General features: G+C 37.5%; 1 protein-coding gene across 4 annotated transcripts in view; it reads left to right on the forward strand.

Annotated features, from left to right (window-relative positions):
* The window catches only part of SLC44A1 (solute carrier family 44 member 1), a 231,916-nt gene that overhangs the window by 117,879 nt on the left and 97,073 nt on the right, over positions 1 to 16,964 (forward strand). For all 4 annotated transcript variants that reach the window (XM_070795224.1, XM_070795226.1, XM_070795225.1 and 1 more), the window contains exon 5: positions 14,131 to 14,221. In XM_070795224.1, coding sequence (XP_070651325.1) covers positions 14,131 to 14,221 — 91 coding nt within the window. The remainder of the gene's footprint in view (positions 1 to 14,130; positions 14,222 to 16,964) is intronic.

Below are 16,964 nucleotides of genomic sequence, written 5' to 3' on the forward strand. Positions count from 1 at the left end.
TTCACTCTCTTTCACTTTCATCAAGAGGCTTTTTAGTTCTTCTTCACTTTCTGCCTTAAGGGTGGTGTCATCTGCATATCTGAGGTTATTGATATTTCTCCCGGCAATCTTGATTCCAGCTTGTGCTTCTTCCAGCCCAGCGTTTCTCATGATGTACTCTGCATGTAAGTTAAATAAGCAGGGTGACAATATACAGCCTGATGGTCAACACCAAAATCAGATTGATTATATCCTTTGCAGCCAAAGATGGAGAAGGTCTATACAGTCAGCAAAAACAAGACTGGGAGCTGACTGTGGCTCAGTTCATGAACTCCTTATTGCCAAATTCAGACTTAACTTGAAGAAAGGGGGAAAACCACTAGACCATTCAGATATGACCTAAATCAAATCCCTTATGACTATACAGTGGAAGTGAGAAATAGATTTAAGGGACTCGATCTGATAGACAGAGTGCCTGATGAACTATGGACAGAGGTTCGTGACACTGTACAGGAGACAGGGATCAAGAGCATCCCCAAGAAAAAGAAATGCAAAAAAGCAAAATGGCTGTCTGAGGAGGCCTTACAAATAGCTGTGAAAAGAAGAGAGGCGAAAGGCAAAGGAGAAAAGGAAAGATATAAGCATCTGAATGCAGAGTTCCAAAGAATACAAGGAGAGATAAGAAGGCCTTCCTCAGTGATCAATGCAAAGAAATAGAGGAAAACATTAGAATGGGAAAGACTAGAGATCTCTTCAGGAAAATTAGAGATAACAAGGGAACATTTCATGTAAAGATGGGCTCGATAAAGGACAGAAACGGTATGGACCTAACAGAAGCAGAAGATATTAAGAAGAGGTGGTAAGAATACACAGAAATGTACAAAAAAGATCTTCACGACCCAGATAATCACTAATCATAAGGGAAATGCAAATCAAAACCACAATGAGATACCACCTCATACTCACTGGGATGGCTACTATAAATACAAAAATCCAGAATGTAGCAAATGTTGGTGAGGATATGGAGAAATTGGAATCCTTGTGCACCATTGGTAGGAATGTAAAATAGTGTGTCTGCTGGGGAAAACAGTATGAGGTTCCTCAAAAATTAGAAAATGGAACCAGGAGGATCTATAGGACAGTGAAAATGCTTTGTATGATACTATAATAATGGATACACTTCATTATACATTTTTCCACGCCCACAGAAGAAATATAGTAGCCCTCATAATCAACAAAAGAGTCTGAAATGCAGTACTTTGGTGCAGCCTCAAAAATGACAGAATGATCTCAGTTCATTTCCAAAGCAAGCCATTCAAAATCAGATTAATCCAAGTCTCTGCCCCTACCACCAGTGCTAAAGTATCTGAAATTGATCACTTCAATGAAGACCTACAGGACGTCCTAGAACTAATACCAACAAAAAGATGTTCTATTCATCACTGAGGATTAGAATGCTAAAGTAGAAAGTCAAGAGATACCTGGAGTTACAGGCAAGTTTGGCCTTGGAGAACAAAATGAAGTAGGGCAAAGGCTAACTGAATTCTGCCAAGGGAATGCGTTGGTCATAGAAAATACCCTTTTTCAAAAACACAAGAGACGACTTTACGCATGGACATCACCAAATGGCCAATACTGAAATCAAATTGATTACATTTTTCATAACCGAAGATGGAGAAGCTGAACAAGATCTGGCACTGACTATGGCTCAGATCATCAGCTTCTCATAGCAAAATTCAGGCTTAAACTAAAGAAAGTGAGGGAAACCACTAAGCCAGCTGGGTACAACTTAAATCAAATCCCCTATGAATATGCAGTGGAGGTAACAAATAGATTCAAGAGATACAACTTGTAAACAGTATGCTTGAAGAACTATGGACAGAGGTCTGTAATATTGTGCAGGAGGCAGTGAACAAAACCCTCCCAAAGAAAAAGAAAAGCAGGAAGGCAAAATGATTATCTGAGGAGATTTTACAAGAGCTAAAGAAAGATGAGAAGGGAAAAGCAAGGGAGAAAGGGAAAGGCATAGCCAACTAAATGCAGATTTCCAAAGAACAGCACAGAGAGATATGAAGGCCTTCTTCAATGAACAGTGTATAAAACTTGAGGAAAACAACAGAAGGGGAAAGACTAGAGATTTCTTCAGAAAAATTGGAGATACCAAGGGAACATTTTGCCCAAAAATGGGCACAATAAAGTACATAAATGGTGGAGACTTAGTAGACACCGAAAAGATCAAGAAAAGATGGAAAGAATACACAGTACTGTGTAAAAAAGATCCAGATGGATGGGGTGATTACAATGGTGTGGTCAGCCACCCAGAGCCAGACATTCTGTAGCACAAAGTCAAATGGGGCTTAGGAAGCACAGCTGTTAATAAAGCTAGTGGATGCTACAGAATTCCAGTATAATTATTCAGAACCCCAAAGGATAATGCCATCATGGTGTTGCATTCAATATGTCAGCAAATCTGGAAGGCCCAGAAATGGCCACAGGACTGGAAAAGGTCAATCCTCATCCCAATTCCCAAGAAGGGTAGTACTAAAGGATGTGCTAACCATCGGACAATTGCACTCATCTCCCATGCTAGTAAGGACATGCTTAAAATCTTGCATGCTAGGCTTCAGCGTTATATGAACCAAGAACTTCCAGATGCCCCATCTGGATTTTGAAAAGGAAGAGGAACCAGAGATCAAATTGCCAACATTCACTGGATCATAGAGAAAACAAGGGAATTCCAAAAAAAAACCCATTTACCTCTGTTTCATCGACTATGCCAAAGCCTTTGACTGTGTGGATTATAATAAACTAGAAAGCTCTTAGAGAGATGGAATATGAGACCATCTTACCTGTCTCCTGAGAAAACCTGTATGGGGGTCAAGAAGCAACAGATAGAACCTTGTTTGGAACAACTGATTCATTCAAGATTGAGAAAAGAGTACAACGGGGCTCTCTGCTGTCACCTGGTTTGTTTAATATGCTGAGCACATCATGAGAAATGCTGGGCTGAATGAGTTACAAGCTGGAATCAAGATAGGAGAAATAGCAACAACTTCAGATATGCTGATGATAACACTCTAATGGCAAAGTGAAGAGGAACTAAAGAGCTTCTTGATGAGGGTGAAGGAGGAGAGTGAAAGAGCTAGCTTAAAACTAAATATTAAAAAAACTAAGATCATGGCATCTGGACTCGTTACTTCATGGCAAATAGAGGGGGGAAAAGGTGGAAGTAGTGACAGATTTCCTTTTCTTGGGCTCTGAAATCACTGTGGATGGTGACTGCAGCCATGAAATCAGAAGACATTTCCTTCTTGGCAGGAAAGTTATGACAAACATAGAGTGTGTTGCAAAGCAAGACATTACTCTGCTGATAAAGGTTCTTATAGTCAAGGCTGTGGGCTTCCCAGTGGTCACGTATGGTTGTGAGAACTGGACCATAAAGAAGGCAGAACGCCGAAGAATTGATGCCTTAGAACTATGGTGCTAGAGAAGACTCCTGAGGGTCCCTTGAACAGCAAGGAGATCAAGCCAGTCAATCTTAAGGGAAATCAACCCTGAATACTTGTTGGAAGGACTGATGCTGAAACTGAAACTCCTGTATTTTGGTCATATGATGTGAACTGACTCATTGGAAAAGTCCCTGATACTGGGAAGGATTGAGGACAGAAGAAGAAGAGGGCGTCAGAGGATGAGATGGCTGGATGGCATCACCAATGCAATGAACATGAACTTGGACAAACTTTGGGAGATTGTGAGGAATAGAAAGGCCTGGCATGCTGCAGTCCATGAGGGTGCAAAGAGTCGGATACAACTGGGCAACTGAACAACAACAGAATGTAAAGCACAAAGATGAACTCTGATGTAAACTATGGACTTTGGGGTGGTTATGATTTGTCAGTGTAGGTTTATCAGTTGTATCAAACATAGCATTCTGGTGGGAGAATGTTGATAATGGTGGAGGCTAGGCTTTATGTGGGGGTGTGAGGTTTATGGGAAATCTCTGTACCTTCTTCTCAGTTTTGCTGAGAACCTAAAACTGCTCTTAAAAAATTGTCTTGGAGAAAAATAGATTGCTATCTGACCCAAAAGTTCCACGTTTAGAAGAACTGACAGCAGGATATCCAAGAGATATTTGCACAGTCATGTTCGTTGCAGCCTTATGCTGCCAAGAGGTAGAAGCAAACTAAATTTCCATTGACAGATGAATGGATAAAGAAAATATGGTGTATACATACAGGGGAATACTAGTCAGCCTTAAAAAATAAGGAAATCCTGCCATATACTATGTATGTATGAAGCTTGAGGATATTATGCTAGGTGAAGTAAGGCAGTCACAGAAAGACAAACATTGCACGATTACACTTATATGAAGTACCTAAAGTAGTCAGTGTCAGACTTTATTTTGTTGGGCTCCAAAATCACTGCAGATGGTGACTGTAGCCATGAAATTAAAAGACGCTTACTCCTTGGAAGAAAAGTTATGACCAACCTAGATAGCATATTGAAAAGCAGAGACATTACTTTGCCAACAAAGTTTCGTCTAGTCAAGGCTATGGTTTTTCCTGTGGTCATGTATGGATGTGAGAGTTGGACTGTGAAGAAGGCTGAGCACCGAAGAATTGATGCTTTTGAACTGTGGTATTGGAGAAGACTCTTGAAAGTCCCTTGGACTGCAAGGAGATCCAACCAGTCCATTCTGAAGGAGATCAGCCCTGGGATTTCTTTGGAGGGACTGATGCTAAGGCTGAAACTCCAATACTTTGGCCACCTCATGCGAAGAGTTGACTCACTGGAAAAGAGTCTGATGCTGGGAGGGATTGGAGGCAGAAGGAGAAGGGGACGACAGAGGATGAGATGGCTGGATGGCATCACTGACTTGATGGACGTGAGTCTGAGTGAACTCCGGGAGTTGGTGATGGACAGGGAGGCCTGACGTGCTGCGATTCATGTGGTCGCAAAGAGTCTGACACGACTGAGCGACTGAACTGAACTGAAAGTAGTCAGGGGCTTCCCTGGTGTCTCAGTGGTGAAGAGTTCACTTGCCAATGCAGGACACTGGTTCAGTCCCTGAGCTCAGGAGATCCCACATGCTGGAGAGCAACTTAGCCCATGCGCCACAACTACTGAACGTGTGGTCTAGAGCCTGGGAGCTACAACTGAGCCCACGTGCAGCAACTACTGAAGCACGTGTGCCCTAGAGCCCATGCTCCACAAAGAGAAGCCCAGTCAGGCAACTAGAGAAAAGCCTGCGCAGCAGCGAATGCCCAGCACAGCCATAAATAAATAAATAAAGTTATAGATCAATAAATAAAATAGACTCTTTAAAGGTAAAATGGTGGTTGCGAGAGCTGAGGGGGATGGGAAACGGGGAGATGATGTTGGATGGGTATGTTGTTGTTTAGTTGCTAAGTCGTGTCTGACTCTTTGCGACCCCATGGACTGGAGCCTGCCGGGCTCCTCTGTCCATAGGATTCTCCAGAGAAGAATACTGCAGTGGGTTGCCATTTCCTTCTCCAGGGGATCTTCCCAACCCAGGGATCGAACCGGTGTCTCCTGCGTTGGCAGGTGGATTCTTTACCACTGATCCACCAGGGAAGCCCAGCACAGCCATAAATAAATAATTAAAGTTATAAATAAATAAATAAAAGTCAGACTCTTTAAAGGTAAAATGATTGCAAGAGCTGAGGGGGATGGGAAATTGGGAGATGATGTTGGATGGGTATAGAGTTTCAATGTTGCAAGATGAAAAAATTCTAGAGCTCTGTTGTACAACAGTGTACATATAGTTAACACTAACATACACTTTTTAAAAAATGCTTACTACGGTAAGTTTTATGTTACTGTTTTCATCAAAAATTTTTTTAAGAAAGAAAGGGAATTCTGACACATGCTATAGTATGTATGGACCTTGAAGATATTAGGTTAAATGAAATAAGCCAGTTACAAAAGGACAAATACTGTATGAGTCCCCTTATTAAATGAGATACTCAGAGTGGTCAAATCCACAAAGGCAGAAGGTGGACTGGTAGTTGCTGGGAGCTGTGGGGGGAGAGAAATGGGAAGTTACTAATTTCTACATGAAGAGTTTCAGTTTTGCAAGATGAAGAGATCTGGAGATGGATGATGGTAATGATTGCACAATAATGTACTTAATGAAAACTTAGTGTCTGTACATAGTGAATGTACATTAATGTACATGTACATTAATGCTACTGAAATCTGCACTTAGAAATGGTTAGGATGATAAAATTTTTGTTATGTGTATTTTACCGTAACTTAAAAGTTTATGAAAGAGAGAATCCTGTTTGGGGTAGTAAGTTTTTCAATGATAATTTAAAAACTTATTTTAAAATGCAAGGTAAAATAACATTTTTTCTTACCAGAAGGAAAAGATAATATAAATCCTTTTCAGAATTTTAAGTTTCCATGACAACGTTTGAAGGTACTTTTTAGCACTTAACCATCCATTCATGTGAACTTTTATTACCTTTACAAATTAGTTGAAATCAGTATAAGGAAAAGCTCTTAGTTCCTGTAGTAATGTAAGAAATGCATTTATCAGGCAAGTGATAGTTCCTCCATTCTTTGTTTCTTTTAGACAAGAAAGAGGAGTTGTTTTCTTGGACACTTAAGTTTGTGGAATACTTCTGTCAAATATGTCTGACTAGAATAGAAAGCTAGGAAGAAATAGCTCAAAATTAGATTGATAATGTAGAGATACTGCCATATTACAGGGAGCTTTAAAAGACAGATTTCAGATGAATATAAAAGTATGTTTTTGTACATCAATTGATTGATAGATGTATAAATGTTCATTTCATTATTTTGGGCCATAGCTTATACAGACATAAATACCATAAATATGTGATGCTAGAGAATAAAACAATTTAACAGTTGCCTTTAAAAATCAGAGGTGCCAGATACCATTAGGATTCAGTGTTAAACTTCTTTGGTGCTTTGTTTATCATCTTGCTGCAGTGGTGCAGGACTTTCCTGGGGGCAGAATCATGCTCTATTTGTCTCTGAATATCCAAGCCCTAATATAGGATCTCACATAGCAATGATTCATGTTTTTTGAAAGAATAATAGACTGAGTGTCCCTCTTCATCTCTATTGCCACTTAATAATTTCTCATTCTCTTAACACATTATCCTTTGCTCAACTCTGCATCCATGTGAGTTGCCACCAGCAGGTAAACAAACTGTTTAGCTTCAGTCTAACTAGAATTGCTGTGAAATCAGTTCTTTTTATTCATCTCTAAATAATTCATCTTATTCATTTATTTGTCTCTCTTATACATACTCTCCAAGTGATTATTCATGCTTTTCTTTTCTTAAGTCTTCTCTTTCTTCCTCTTTCCTAACCTTATGCTCTACAGAGGAAACGAAAACCATCTGGTGAGAGCTCCCATCTGAGGTCTTATTTTTCAGCAGAGCATGAATCCATCAACTTTCCTTCCCTGCCGTTTCTGATGAACAAGTTTCTTTCCTCCTTTACTATCATTATTTTGGAAAACTCAAAAATGTATACATTGTGGGGGCGGGGGGAGGCATCTTCCTCCCTCTAACACTAACTTCAACTTTACATGAAACTTTCATCTCAGCCCAGCCAGATCATCCACTGGGCTCAAACCATGACAGATGGTGAAGGGAAGGGAAGATGATTCCTGCTCAGATATTCTTCCTCTTCCTCTCTCTCTTCTGATTCTGGTCCTACCACCACCTCTGGTCTATAGTCCACCGTTCACTTTACTCCACTGTCCCTAATGTTCAGCATGGGCATTTGAGTCTAAATAGGCAAATCAGACTGAAGCTCTGTGTTTTGTTTCAACGTATTCATAATCCCTATTTGTGCTGTGCACAGTGGCATGTGCCATGCCCATGCTTTGCATGTCGTTTTATTCTTTCCACATATAGTCTAAATTCTAAACAAAAGTTTAGAAATGAGAATAACCTGTAAGTTGAGGGCTGACTGCTTGTTCTTAGTTGGTGCTAGTATTTTACATGGAATTCCTTATTATTTCTTGTATTACTCTTATCAAACTGTTGTATCAATATTATTTTCTTTTCCCTAACACTGTAGTAAAATGGCTGATTTCTTATTTTTCTTTTGTGTTCCATTTATAGCACTCCTACTTAGGAGTTCTTCTTCAATGTACTGTATCTTGTATAAATTCAGAGTGCTTTATGACCTGCCATTTGGGCCATGTTCACATTTTGAGGTGAGCCATGCAGATTGGTGCTTTCAGTGATCATTGCTGAAAATCATGAGAGAGTGTGTGATCCATTCAGATAAAGTAGGTGAATACTAACAAGCCTTTTGATTATTGTTATCTAGTTGGTAAGTGTAGAGTTAGTATGAATAGGCAATCAGATTATTGTTTGCCTTTTTTTCTTACCAGTCAGTTACACTATAACTTAAACCACAAAGTTAGTATGGATATTTTTTCTTTTTTAACTTTTATTGGAGTATAGTTGCTTAGTATGGCTTCTTTTTGGCCACAGTATATCAAAAGATAGGTTATCACTTATAAATGAGTGCAATGAACAACTGTAGCAACTGATTTAATTGCCTCCAAATCAGAGATCATCAAGGGAGACTTGACTGTTAAAAAGAGGGGGAAATTCTTAAATTTAGTAATATAATTCTAAGTAATTACTTTATTCAACAAATAATTAATTAGTACCCATTAAATATGTACCAGAAAGACAAAAACAAGGTATAGTCGCCATGTGTAAGGAGCTTGCATTAGAGCAGACAGTCAAACTTCTCTTTATCCTCTGCAATACCTGGTAGGAGTCTTGTACAAAGATGACCAAAGTTAATCCCCTCAGCAGATATTTAGTGTGTACCTAGTATGTGCCCGTAGTGATTACAGGTGCCATATCTCCAGCTCGTTAATAGTGCTTCATGAAAATTGCAAATATGTCCATCCTTTTTATTGGTTACTAGAAATGGAAATTGGAAAATTGTCTTGCTCTTTTCTGGCATATAAATACAGAATGCTTTCCTACTTAGAAAGGAATTAAATTCATTGAACTCATATTCATGTCATTTGTTCTTAATAACAAAAACTTCTGCATTTAAAGATTTTCTTTTTTATTAACTACAATTTTCTAAACCATGTGTTTTAAGGACTATTTTTTTCCTCTTGGTGTATCCTACAAATGTTATTGAGATAGTAAATCAAACAAAAATTTAAAATAAGAATTAGCCTCCAATGCCAACACTTTATTTCAAATAATTTGATGTTTTAGACTAGTATTTCTTAACTAAGGGTGATTTTTGCACTTGCCACAGCTACCTCCTCCCCCTCCCCCATCCAGGATGTTTAGAAGTGTCAGGAAACGTTTTTTTTTTTTTTTTTGGTTGTCACAGTTGGGTGAGAGGTTACAGGGAGGCTGCTGGCATCTAGTGGACAGAGACCAGGGTTGCTGATAAACATCCTGCAAATGCACAAGTCAGCTCCCTACAACCAAGAACTGCCTGAGAATTGTGTTAACACCAAGGTTTAGAAAACCTGTTTTAGATAGTATACTTTGTAGTGAATGGTGAAAAGCATATATCATTATATATAACATGTAACACCAAAATATAACAGGATAAAATAATTCTTTTTTGTTGTTGTTAATCAGGATGTCTGTTTTATTCAACAGATGTCTTTTGAGTGCCGTCTGTGTGCCAGGAAATAGAAATTCCAGATATTTTGAAGGCATAAGATCCCAGTTCTCAAAGAGCACACATTCTAAAGATAGAAATGATATGTAAACTAAAAAATTATAAAATAATATGTGTTTTATAATACAGCTAAGAAGTAAATAGCTTTGTTTGGGTGCATCAGATAAGACTTGACGGAGAGGGTAAATATTGTAGTTTGTAGAAATTCTCCTCAAACTTGAACACTCTTTCAGATGATAGTTAGGAAAGGACAGCTCAGCAGAGGGAATAGCATGTGAAAAAGCCTGGAAGCTTGAGAAACTGCAAGAATTGTAAGTAGTTTATTAATGAGCCTGGAGTTTTAGGTAGAGGCCTGCCTTAGGAGGGCCTTGAAACCAAGGAGTTTGGAATTTGTCCTGAGAGCAGAGGTATAATAAACGAATCCTAAGTTTACAGAAATCATTCTGAAGGTTGTGTGCAGGATGGAGGTAAGAAACCCTCTGAGAGAGTAGTTTAACTGACCCAATAAGAGATCATGATGATCTGAAATAACATAGATCTAGGACTTCCCTGGTGGCTCAGTGGTGAAGAATCCACCTGCCAATGCAAGGGACACAGGTTTGATCTGAGAAGATCCTACGTGCTGCAGGGCAACTGAGCCTGTGTGCACAACTACTGAGCCTATGCACAGCAACCCCTGAAGCCTGAGTGCCCTAGAGCCCGTGCTCTGCAACGAGAGAAGCCACAGCAATGAGAAGCCCGTACATCGCAGTGAAAAGAAAGCCTGTGTGCAGCAATGAAGACCTAGCGCAGTCAAAAATAAATAACTAAATAAAAATTATTAAAAAAAAATAATGTAGAAAGGTCTGATTGTCAGGACTTGGTATCTTGAATGTCTTGAATAGTATGAGAAAACATAAATGGAAGACGTAGATAAAGAAGATACAGAATGACTTCCATACTTCATCTTGGGAATTTTATGAATGGTGGAGCCATTACCTAGGGTAGATTTAAAACGGAAGGAGGCAGAGCAGATTTAGAGAGTGGGTAATGGGAAAAAATATATTATCTTTGCAGTGTCTGTGGAATATACATTTTTTTTCTCAGGAGCATGTTGAATACTTGTCTGATTATGATTATTGGAAAGACACAGAAGAAGCATTGTGGGCTGCAGGTAAAGAATTCTATTTCTTAGTTTGTCAGTGATCTCCTAAAAGGTCTTGGAAATATGACTTACTTTTTTTCATCTGTAATGTTTGGAGCATGGTGATGGAAACATACCTCTTAGTGAAGTTGTTATAAGTGATATTGAGCTAAAAAATAAAAAATTAACTATTATAAAGCCTTTGAAATATTGCAGTAGTTAAACATTCTGGTGCCAATAGCAACTGTTTACCAAGATAAATGCTTATATACCCAAGTTAGGTTCCTAAGATCATTCATTCTGATGGCCTGTGAATAACATTGGCTAAGTTGCATGGATTGCCTCTGATGTGGTTTTGAGAAGCTTTTGTTCTTTGCTTTAGACTTTTCATTACTCTAGCACTTTATTTCCCTGTTTTTTTCAGTAGAAGAAAAATATTGTCTTGCTGTTTATAACCAAACATCTTATGTCTATACTTCTACTATTGTTTATACTTCTACTACTAAAAAAAATAGATACTGCCTTAAGAGTTCACTAAAAATATATTAGCAATACACATGAAAAGAGAAACAATTGTAAAACATTGGCCATTTCTGGGTTGTTTTAAGGTTCTTCATTGAGGCTTCTCTGTCCATCAGTCCTTTGAGTAGGAAGCAATATAAAGTTTCTTCTGATTGTTACTACCAGCACATTGTAAAGATCTTTTTCCTTTAATCTATTTAGTACAGGATCTATTTAGTACTGGCCTCTGTCCCAGAATACCGTCAGAGATAAGGCTATTATCCTTTCATTGAGCATTATCCTGGGAAAGTCTTTATAAAATTGAACTCTGTTGCACCTGCTGACCTCCTTTTTTAAAATGAAAAAAGGGTGAGGATGAAGATTATGTTCACTGAATTCAAATGGAGCAGTGTGTTTGACAGCACTGACACAATATGCTTTAGTTAGGGCCTTTCGTGTTGTGCAAATCAATTCCCTCTTGGACTCTGAAAGAAGTAAGTGGACAATTCAGATCAGGAAGTTGATGATCACATTGGGTGCTTGCCCTGCAGTTACTGGTACAGTGGCTATTTTTTCTTGAGCAATTCTATAATAGGACTCCAGCTATTTTACAATTAATCTAAAGTGTTTGCTTGCCATGGCTGTCATATTTTCTCTAAAATTGCTATAAATAGTATCTAGTGGTGTTATCTTTAAACATGAAAGCCTAATTTTAGAAGTTGGACGCTTAATATTCATGCTTAACTAAGTCATTAAAATGGAAGAGAATGATAGAAAAGAATTTTAGAAACTTAGTTTCCTATTGAGTCTAAAGAGCTGCAGAAACTTGAAGAACAATGCCATGCAACTTTCAAGTATCTCTTTAAAAATATTTTACACTGCCCAATTACCTGAGATATTTTAATATAAAATAGATGCTACATGTATTTATGTAAATATGCTACTAAGCCCACATATTCAAACACTTCAGTTGGTTTGGAGGCAGCATTACTGATGTAGTGCAGGTTTGTGGCTTTCTCAAATTCTTTTGATTGAAAGTACAAGATGTAAATGAAATACACCTCTCCGTTTTGTTGTCCCAACAAATCTTTTTTTCTGTATTCCATTCTAGTTCCTTCTCATGTCCTCACATGATGTTTTCACAATTAATTCAGTGTTAAAATCTGCCTTCACATTATATTTTAAACATATTGCATGGTGATACAGTGCAAAATCTCATTATTGCTATAATATAAATGCAAAGCCATTCTATTTGTATTTAATAATAAAGTATTTGCCCGAATTAGTAACCTAGTAAGAACTTCAATAATGAAATACAAACAATTTACATGATATAATATAGTAGGCCTGAGCAAAATCAGAGCTAAAGCCTAAATGTCCCTAGCTAACAATGTCTTTGTACAATGAACCTTATAGTATAATAGTTGCCATATTGTAAAATTAGCATGTTGCTTGAATAAGACTTAATCAAGGATTTGGTGTACTGTATCCATCCAAATTATATACATATAAATGAAAATGAAAGTCACTCAGTTGTGTCCAACTCTTTGTGACCCCATGGACTATTCTCCAGGCCGAAATAATGGAATGGGTAGCCGTTCCCTTCTCTAGATCCTCCCAGCCCAGGGATTGAATTCAGATCTCTCTCATTGCAGGCAGATTCTAAGCAGATACCAACTGAGCCACCAGGAAAGCCCAAGAATTCTGGAGTGGGTAGCCTATCCCTTCTCCAACAGATCTTCCCAACTCAGGAATCGAACGGGGGTCTCCTATAATGTAGACAGATTCTTTAGCTGAGCTACCAGGGAAGCCCATATATATATGTATATATGTATGTATGTATGTATTGGCCATGTAGTCAGAAAATAACCAATCTAAGACTAAATTTAAGCTGTTTTAAACTATCTGAAAACTGAGAATCCTTTGATCAATTGATTGATTTGATCATAGTTCAGTTTATTTACAGTTACTGTCTCATGCCTCTTACATAAGAAAAAAGTAGTGTATTATCTGAATGCTATGTGCTATATGTAGCAACCTTAAATATTTAGTAATGGAAAGCATAGGAAGGAGAGATGGCATATGTAGTTGAAGAGGAGTTTTGTAGCCAAAGAGATCTAGGGTTTAATCCCAGCTTATTGATGATTAGCTATGTCAGTTATTTACCTTATCGCTTAACCTCTATTTTCTCCTCTGTTAAGTGGGCTTAGTAATGCCTGCCTAGTAAAGTTAAAGTAAATTATATAATTTATATATATGAGAGCGAAGTTCACCCCACCAGTGAGTTCACAGCGTGATGGGAGGAGGAAACGGGTCCTTTGCCCATCACAACTGTTCTCTTGGGATGAGAAACCTGCATGGGGAACAGAACCAGCCCCATAAATGGGCTGGTTTCAGCCTAACCCTCAGAAGCACTGGGGCTGGCAAAAACTCTTGGTTTCTTCAGGAGAACTTTTATCATGTTAGTTTTTTCCATTGTTTGAAGACATTTCTAGATAGAGTTGGGTCAGTTACAATGAAAAGTTGACTCTTTATAAAATTATATGTGTGTGCATGTATATTATATAGGGCTTGACATATGACACTCAATGAAGATAGCTCTAATATTTATTGTTATTACCCTAATACTGTTAATTAAACTTTCTATATAAGTTTCCAGAGAAGAATCTGCTTCAAATGATTAAGGATCGATACTATTAGACCAAATCAAACTTTTATTAATTCTATAATGTTTGAAAGTTGTATATGTTGAATTAATATTAACCTATAAAATAAAATTTAAATGAATTAATAAAAGAATTTATTCAGACTCTGTTCTGCTAGCTAACATATAGCTTTTCTTTCAACAGGCTCAGCACTATGCAGCTATGACCTAAAGCCTTCTGAATATGCATCATCAAAAGCAAAAGGTCTTTGCCCCAAACTACCTGTTCCAGCGAGGTAAATTTTACTGTATTTCATTAACTTGTTACTTTTGTTTTTGTAGGTAGATTTTAAACTGTATATGTTATGAGAAAAGAGTGACTTGATGATACCTGTTGCCCAGTTTCAGTACTTTACAATTTTTAAAGTAGTAATAGAAATGACAACATGAATTTCACATTATTTTAAAGAACAGACACACACACATACACACAGGCAAACAACATTTCTCATTCTCAAATACTTTAAATTTCTTTGGTGGGCTCACTTTTTAAAATTTTTTAATTAAATAATTTATTTATTTTATTTCTTGGCCACGTCTAGTGGCATGTGGGATCTTAGTTCCCCTACCCGGGATTGAACCCATGCACCCTGCAGTGGGAGGGCAGAGGCTTAATCACTGGACCACCAGGGAAGTCCCTCACTTTTTTTTTTAATGTCATAGTTTTCAAGTATAGAAAGCTGTTGATATTATAAACCTTATAGCAAAATTTGGAAGTCAGGTCTCACAGTCTCAAAAGATTCTTTGAAGTTTCTTTGAAGTTGATCATCCTAACTGGTATCATTTTTAAATTACCTTTATAAATTTAAAAATATGCCAGTGATTAGTCTCCATACTTTATTTCTGGCTATATCCTTTAGGTACTTTCTCTGTAATAAGCTGTTTGTCCTAATCAACAAACATTTATTATTAAGTACCTACTATATGTAATGGATACAAAGATGAAACAAGAAATATTGTTTATTTGAAAGAATTTTAAAATTTTGGGCCACGTCACACAGATTTGGGCTTCTGGGGTTTTAGTTCCCTGACCAGGGATCAACCAAGGCCTTCAGCAGTGACAGCATGGAGTCCTAACCACTGGACTGCTGGGGAATTCCTTAGATATTTCTTTTATCTTTTCTTTTTTTTGGACAGATCTCATAGTAGTTTTAAGTAAGCAAATTTTAAAATTATAAATTGATTTTTTTTTAAAGGAAATAGATTCTCAAGCACTGTAGAATATATCCTCAGAATTAGGTATATACTGTTTGGAGCATGTCTGGTCTTAAGAACCTTGGCATATATCACTAACCATGTATATAACATGAACATTTCCCAGGGATACGGAATCAAAACCCCTTTTATTGTATCTTAGTAAATTATAGAAGCTATTGGTTAAAATTCTCATCTTATGTCTCCTTTCCTTCAACTGACTTAGGGGTATTACTTATGCTTCATTAACTTGAATTTGAAATTTTTTGTTGAAAAGCTGACAAGGACGTATCAGTTTAATTGATTTCCTGCTCTTTTAGTTTTGTCAAGTTGCTATTGAAATTAAAATTTAAAGCCTACAGACAGAAACACAATGGGACTGTTTTAAAAGATACTAAATAGGAAGGACCTACAAATTATCCCCTTAGACCAATAGGTAAGGAGACTCCATTCATGAAAATTGAGAATATTAGGGAGGCTGTGACAATAAAGAAAAGAGATTCTTTGAATAGAGAAAATTATCAATGTAAAAACAAGAAAAGCTCTGTTCTCTTATCTATTCAACTGCTAACGCCTATTTTAAACGCATATTTGAGTATAGAGAGTCACTATTTTAAGGCATAAATATAATAGGTATGAAAAAGCCATGGTATGAGAATGAAGTTGCCTGCTCTAGTATAATATACGTGGGTTTAGGGTAGAGGGCAGTTCATACTGCATGTCCTCCTGCACCTCTGACCTCTGACTCTACCATGTTGAGGGCTCCCTGTTCCTGGTTATGCTGGGTGATCCAGTCTTGGCTGCATACTCATGAAAGTCTCATGTACAGCATCCTAAGGGCATTCACTAGGACAGAAAACATAGAATTAGGGGCTTGAATGTTAGAGATGGACAGGCTTGGTAGCATGGTTATCCACTAATGTCTTAGTAATCCAAGATGCAATGATGAATCTATACTGTCTGAAAACTATTTATATAAATGTTTATACTTTATTTAAAGATCCTCATGTTTTACTTATCTTAGTAGTTCACAATCTATCACTTTTGTCTGAACTCACCTTTTTGGAAAGTAAATGAAAAGAAACAATTGACAGAAGGAAGGCAGATCAAGACCTTGTACATAGTAAACCTAGTATCTGGCAATCAAAGTGAAAGGATCAGAAAACAATAAATTTGTTGGAATAAAAAATTTAGGTCACTACCCTGTTTCACACATAGATTAGATACCAAATCTCCAAAGACTAGGAAGATCTAGTGTCTGTCCTTAAAAAGAGTAGGGACTATACTTTGATTGACTTTTTTATATGTACTAACACTTTTGACTAAGACTAGGCAAACCTGTGATGCAGGCAAATGGCCCTCAGCATAAACAAGTCTGTTAAGCTCTTAGTAAACCAAGTTTCCTCATATATAAAGTGGGATTATCAATACCTCTTGCATGGAGTTGCTGTAAGAATTAAATAAGATATTATGTGTTAAACATATGTTATTGTGCTTGGTGTATGGCTCAGAGTATTATCTGTATCAGCGTCTAGAACCTTCCCACGTCATCATCCTTCCTGGGTACTCAGGAACTTTCTGCAGATGAAGGTAGTGTCTATTTGAAAGAAAAACAGTGGTAAACTAATTTGCAGTAAAACACTAATGCCACACAATTGCCAAATGGTTACTGTTCCTAAGAGCTTTTGAATTTTACAAACCAGTGCCTAGAAAGGGCCATATTGTATCCAGATTCAGAACTCTGTTGGTGATGTGCTGAACATGGTAGCCATGGGGGGTTCTAGC

This window comes from Bos indicus, chromosome 8 (genome assembly GCF_029378745.1).
Source record: "Bos indicus isolate NIAB-ARS_2022 breed Sahiwal x Tharparkar chromosome 8, NIAB-ARS_B.indTharparkar_mat_pri_1.0, whole genome shotgun sequence".
Lineage (NCBI taxonomy): Eukaryota > Metazoa > Chordata > Mammalia > Artiodactyla > Bovidae > Bos > Bos indicus.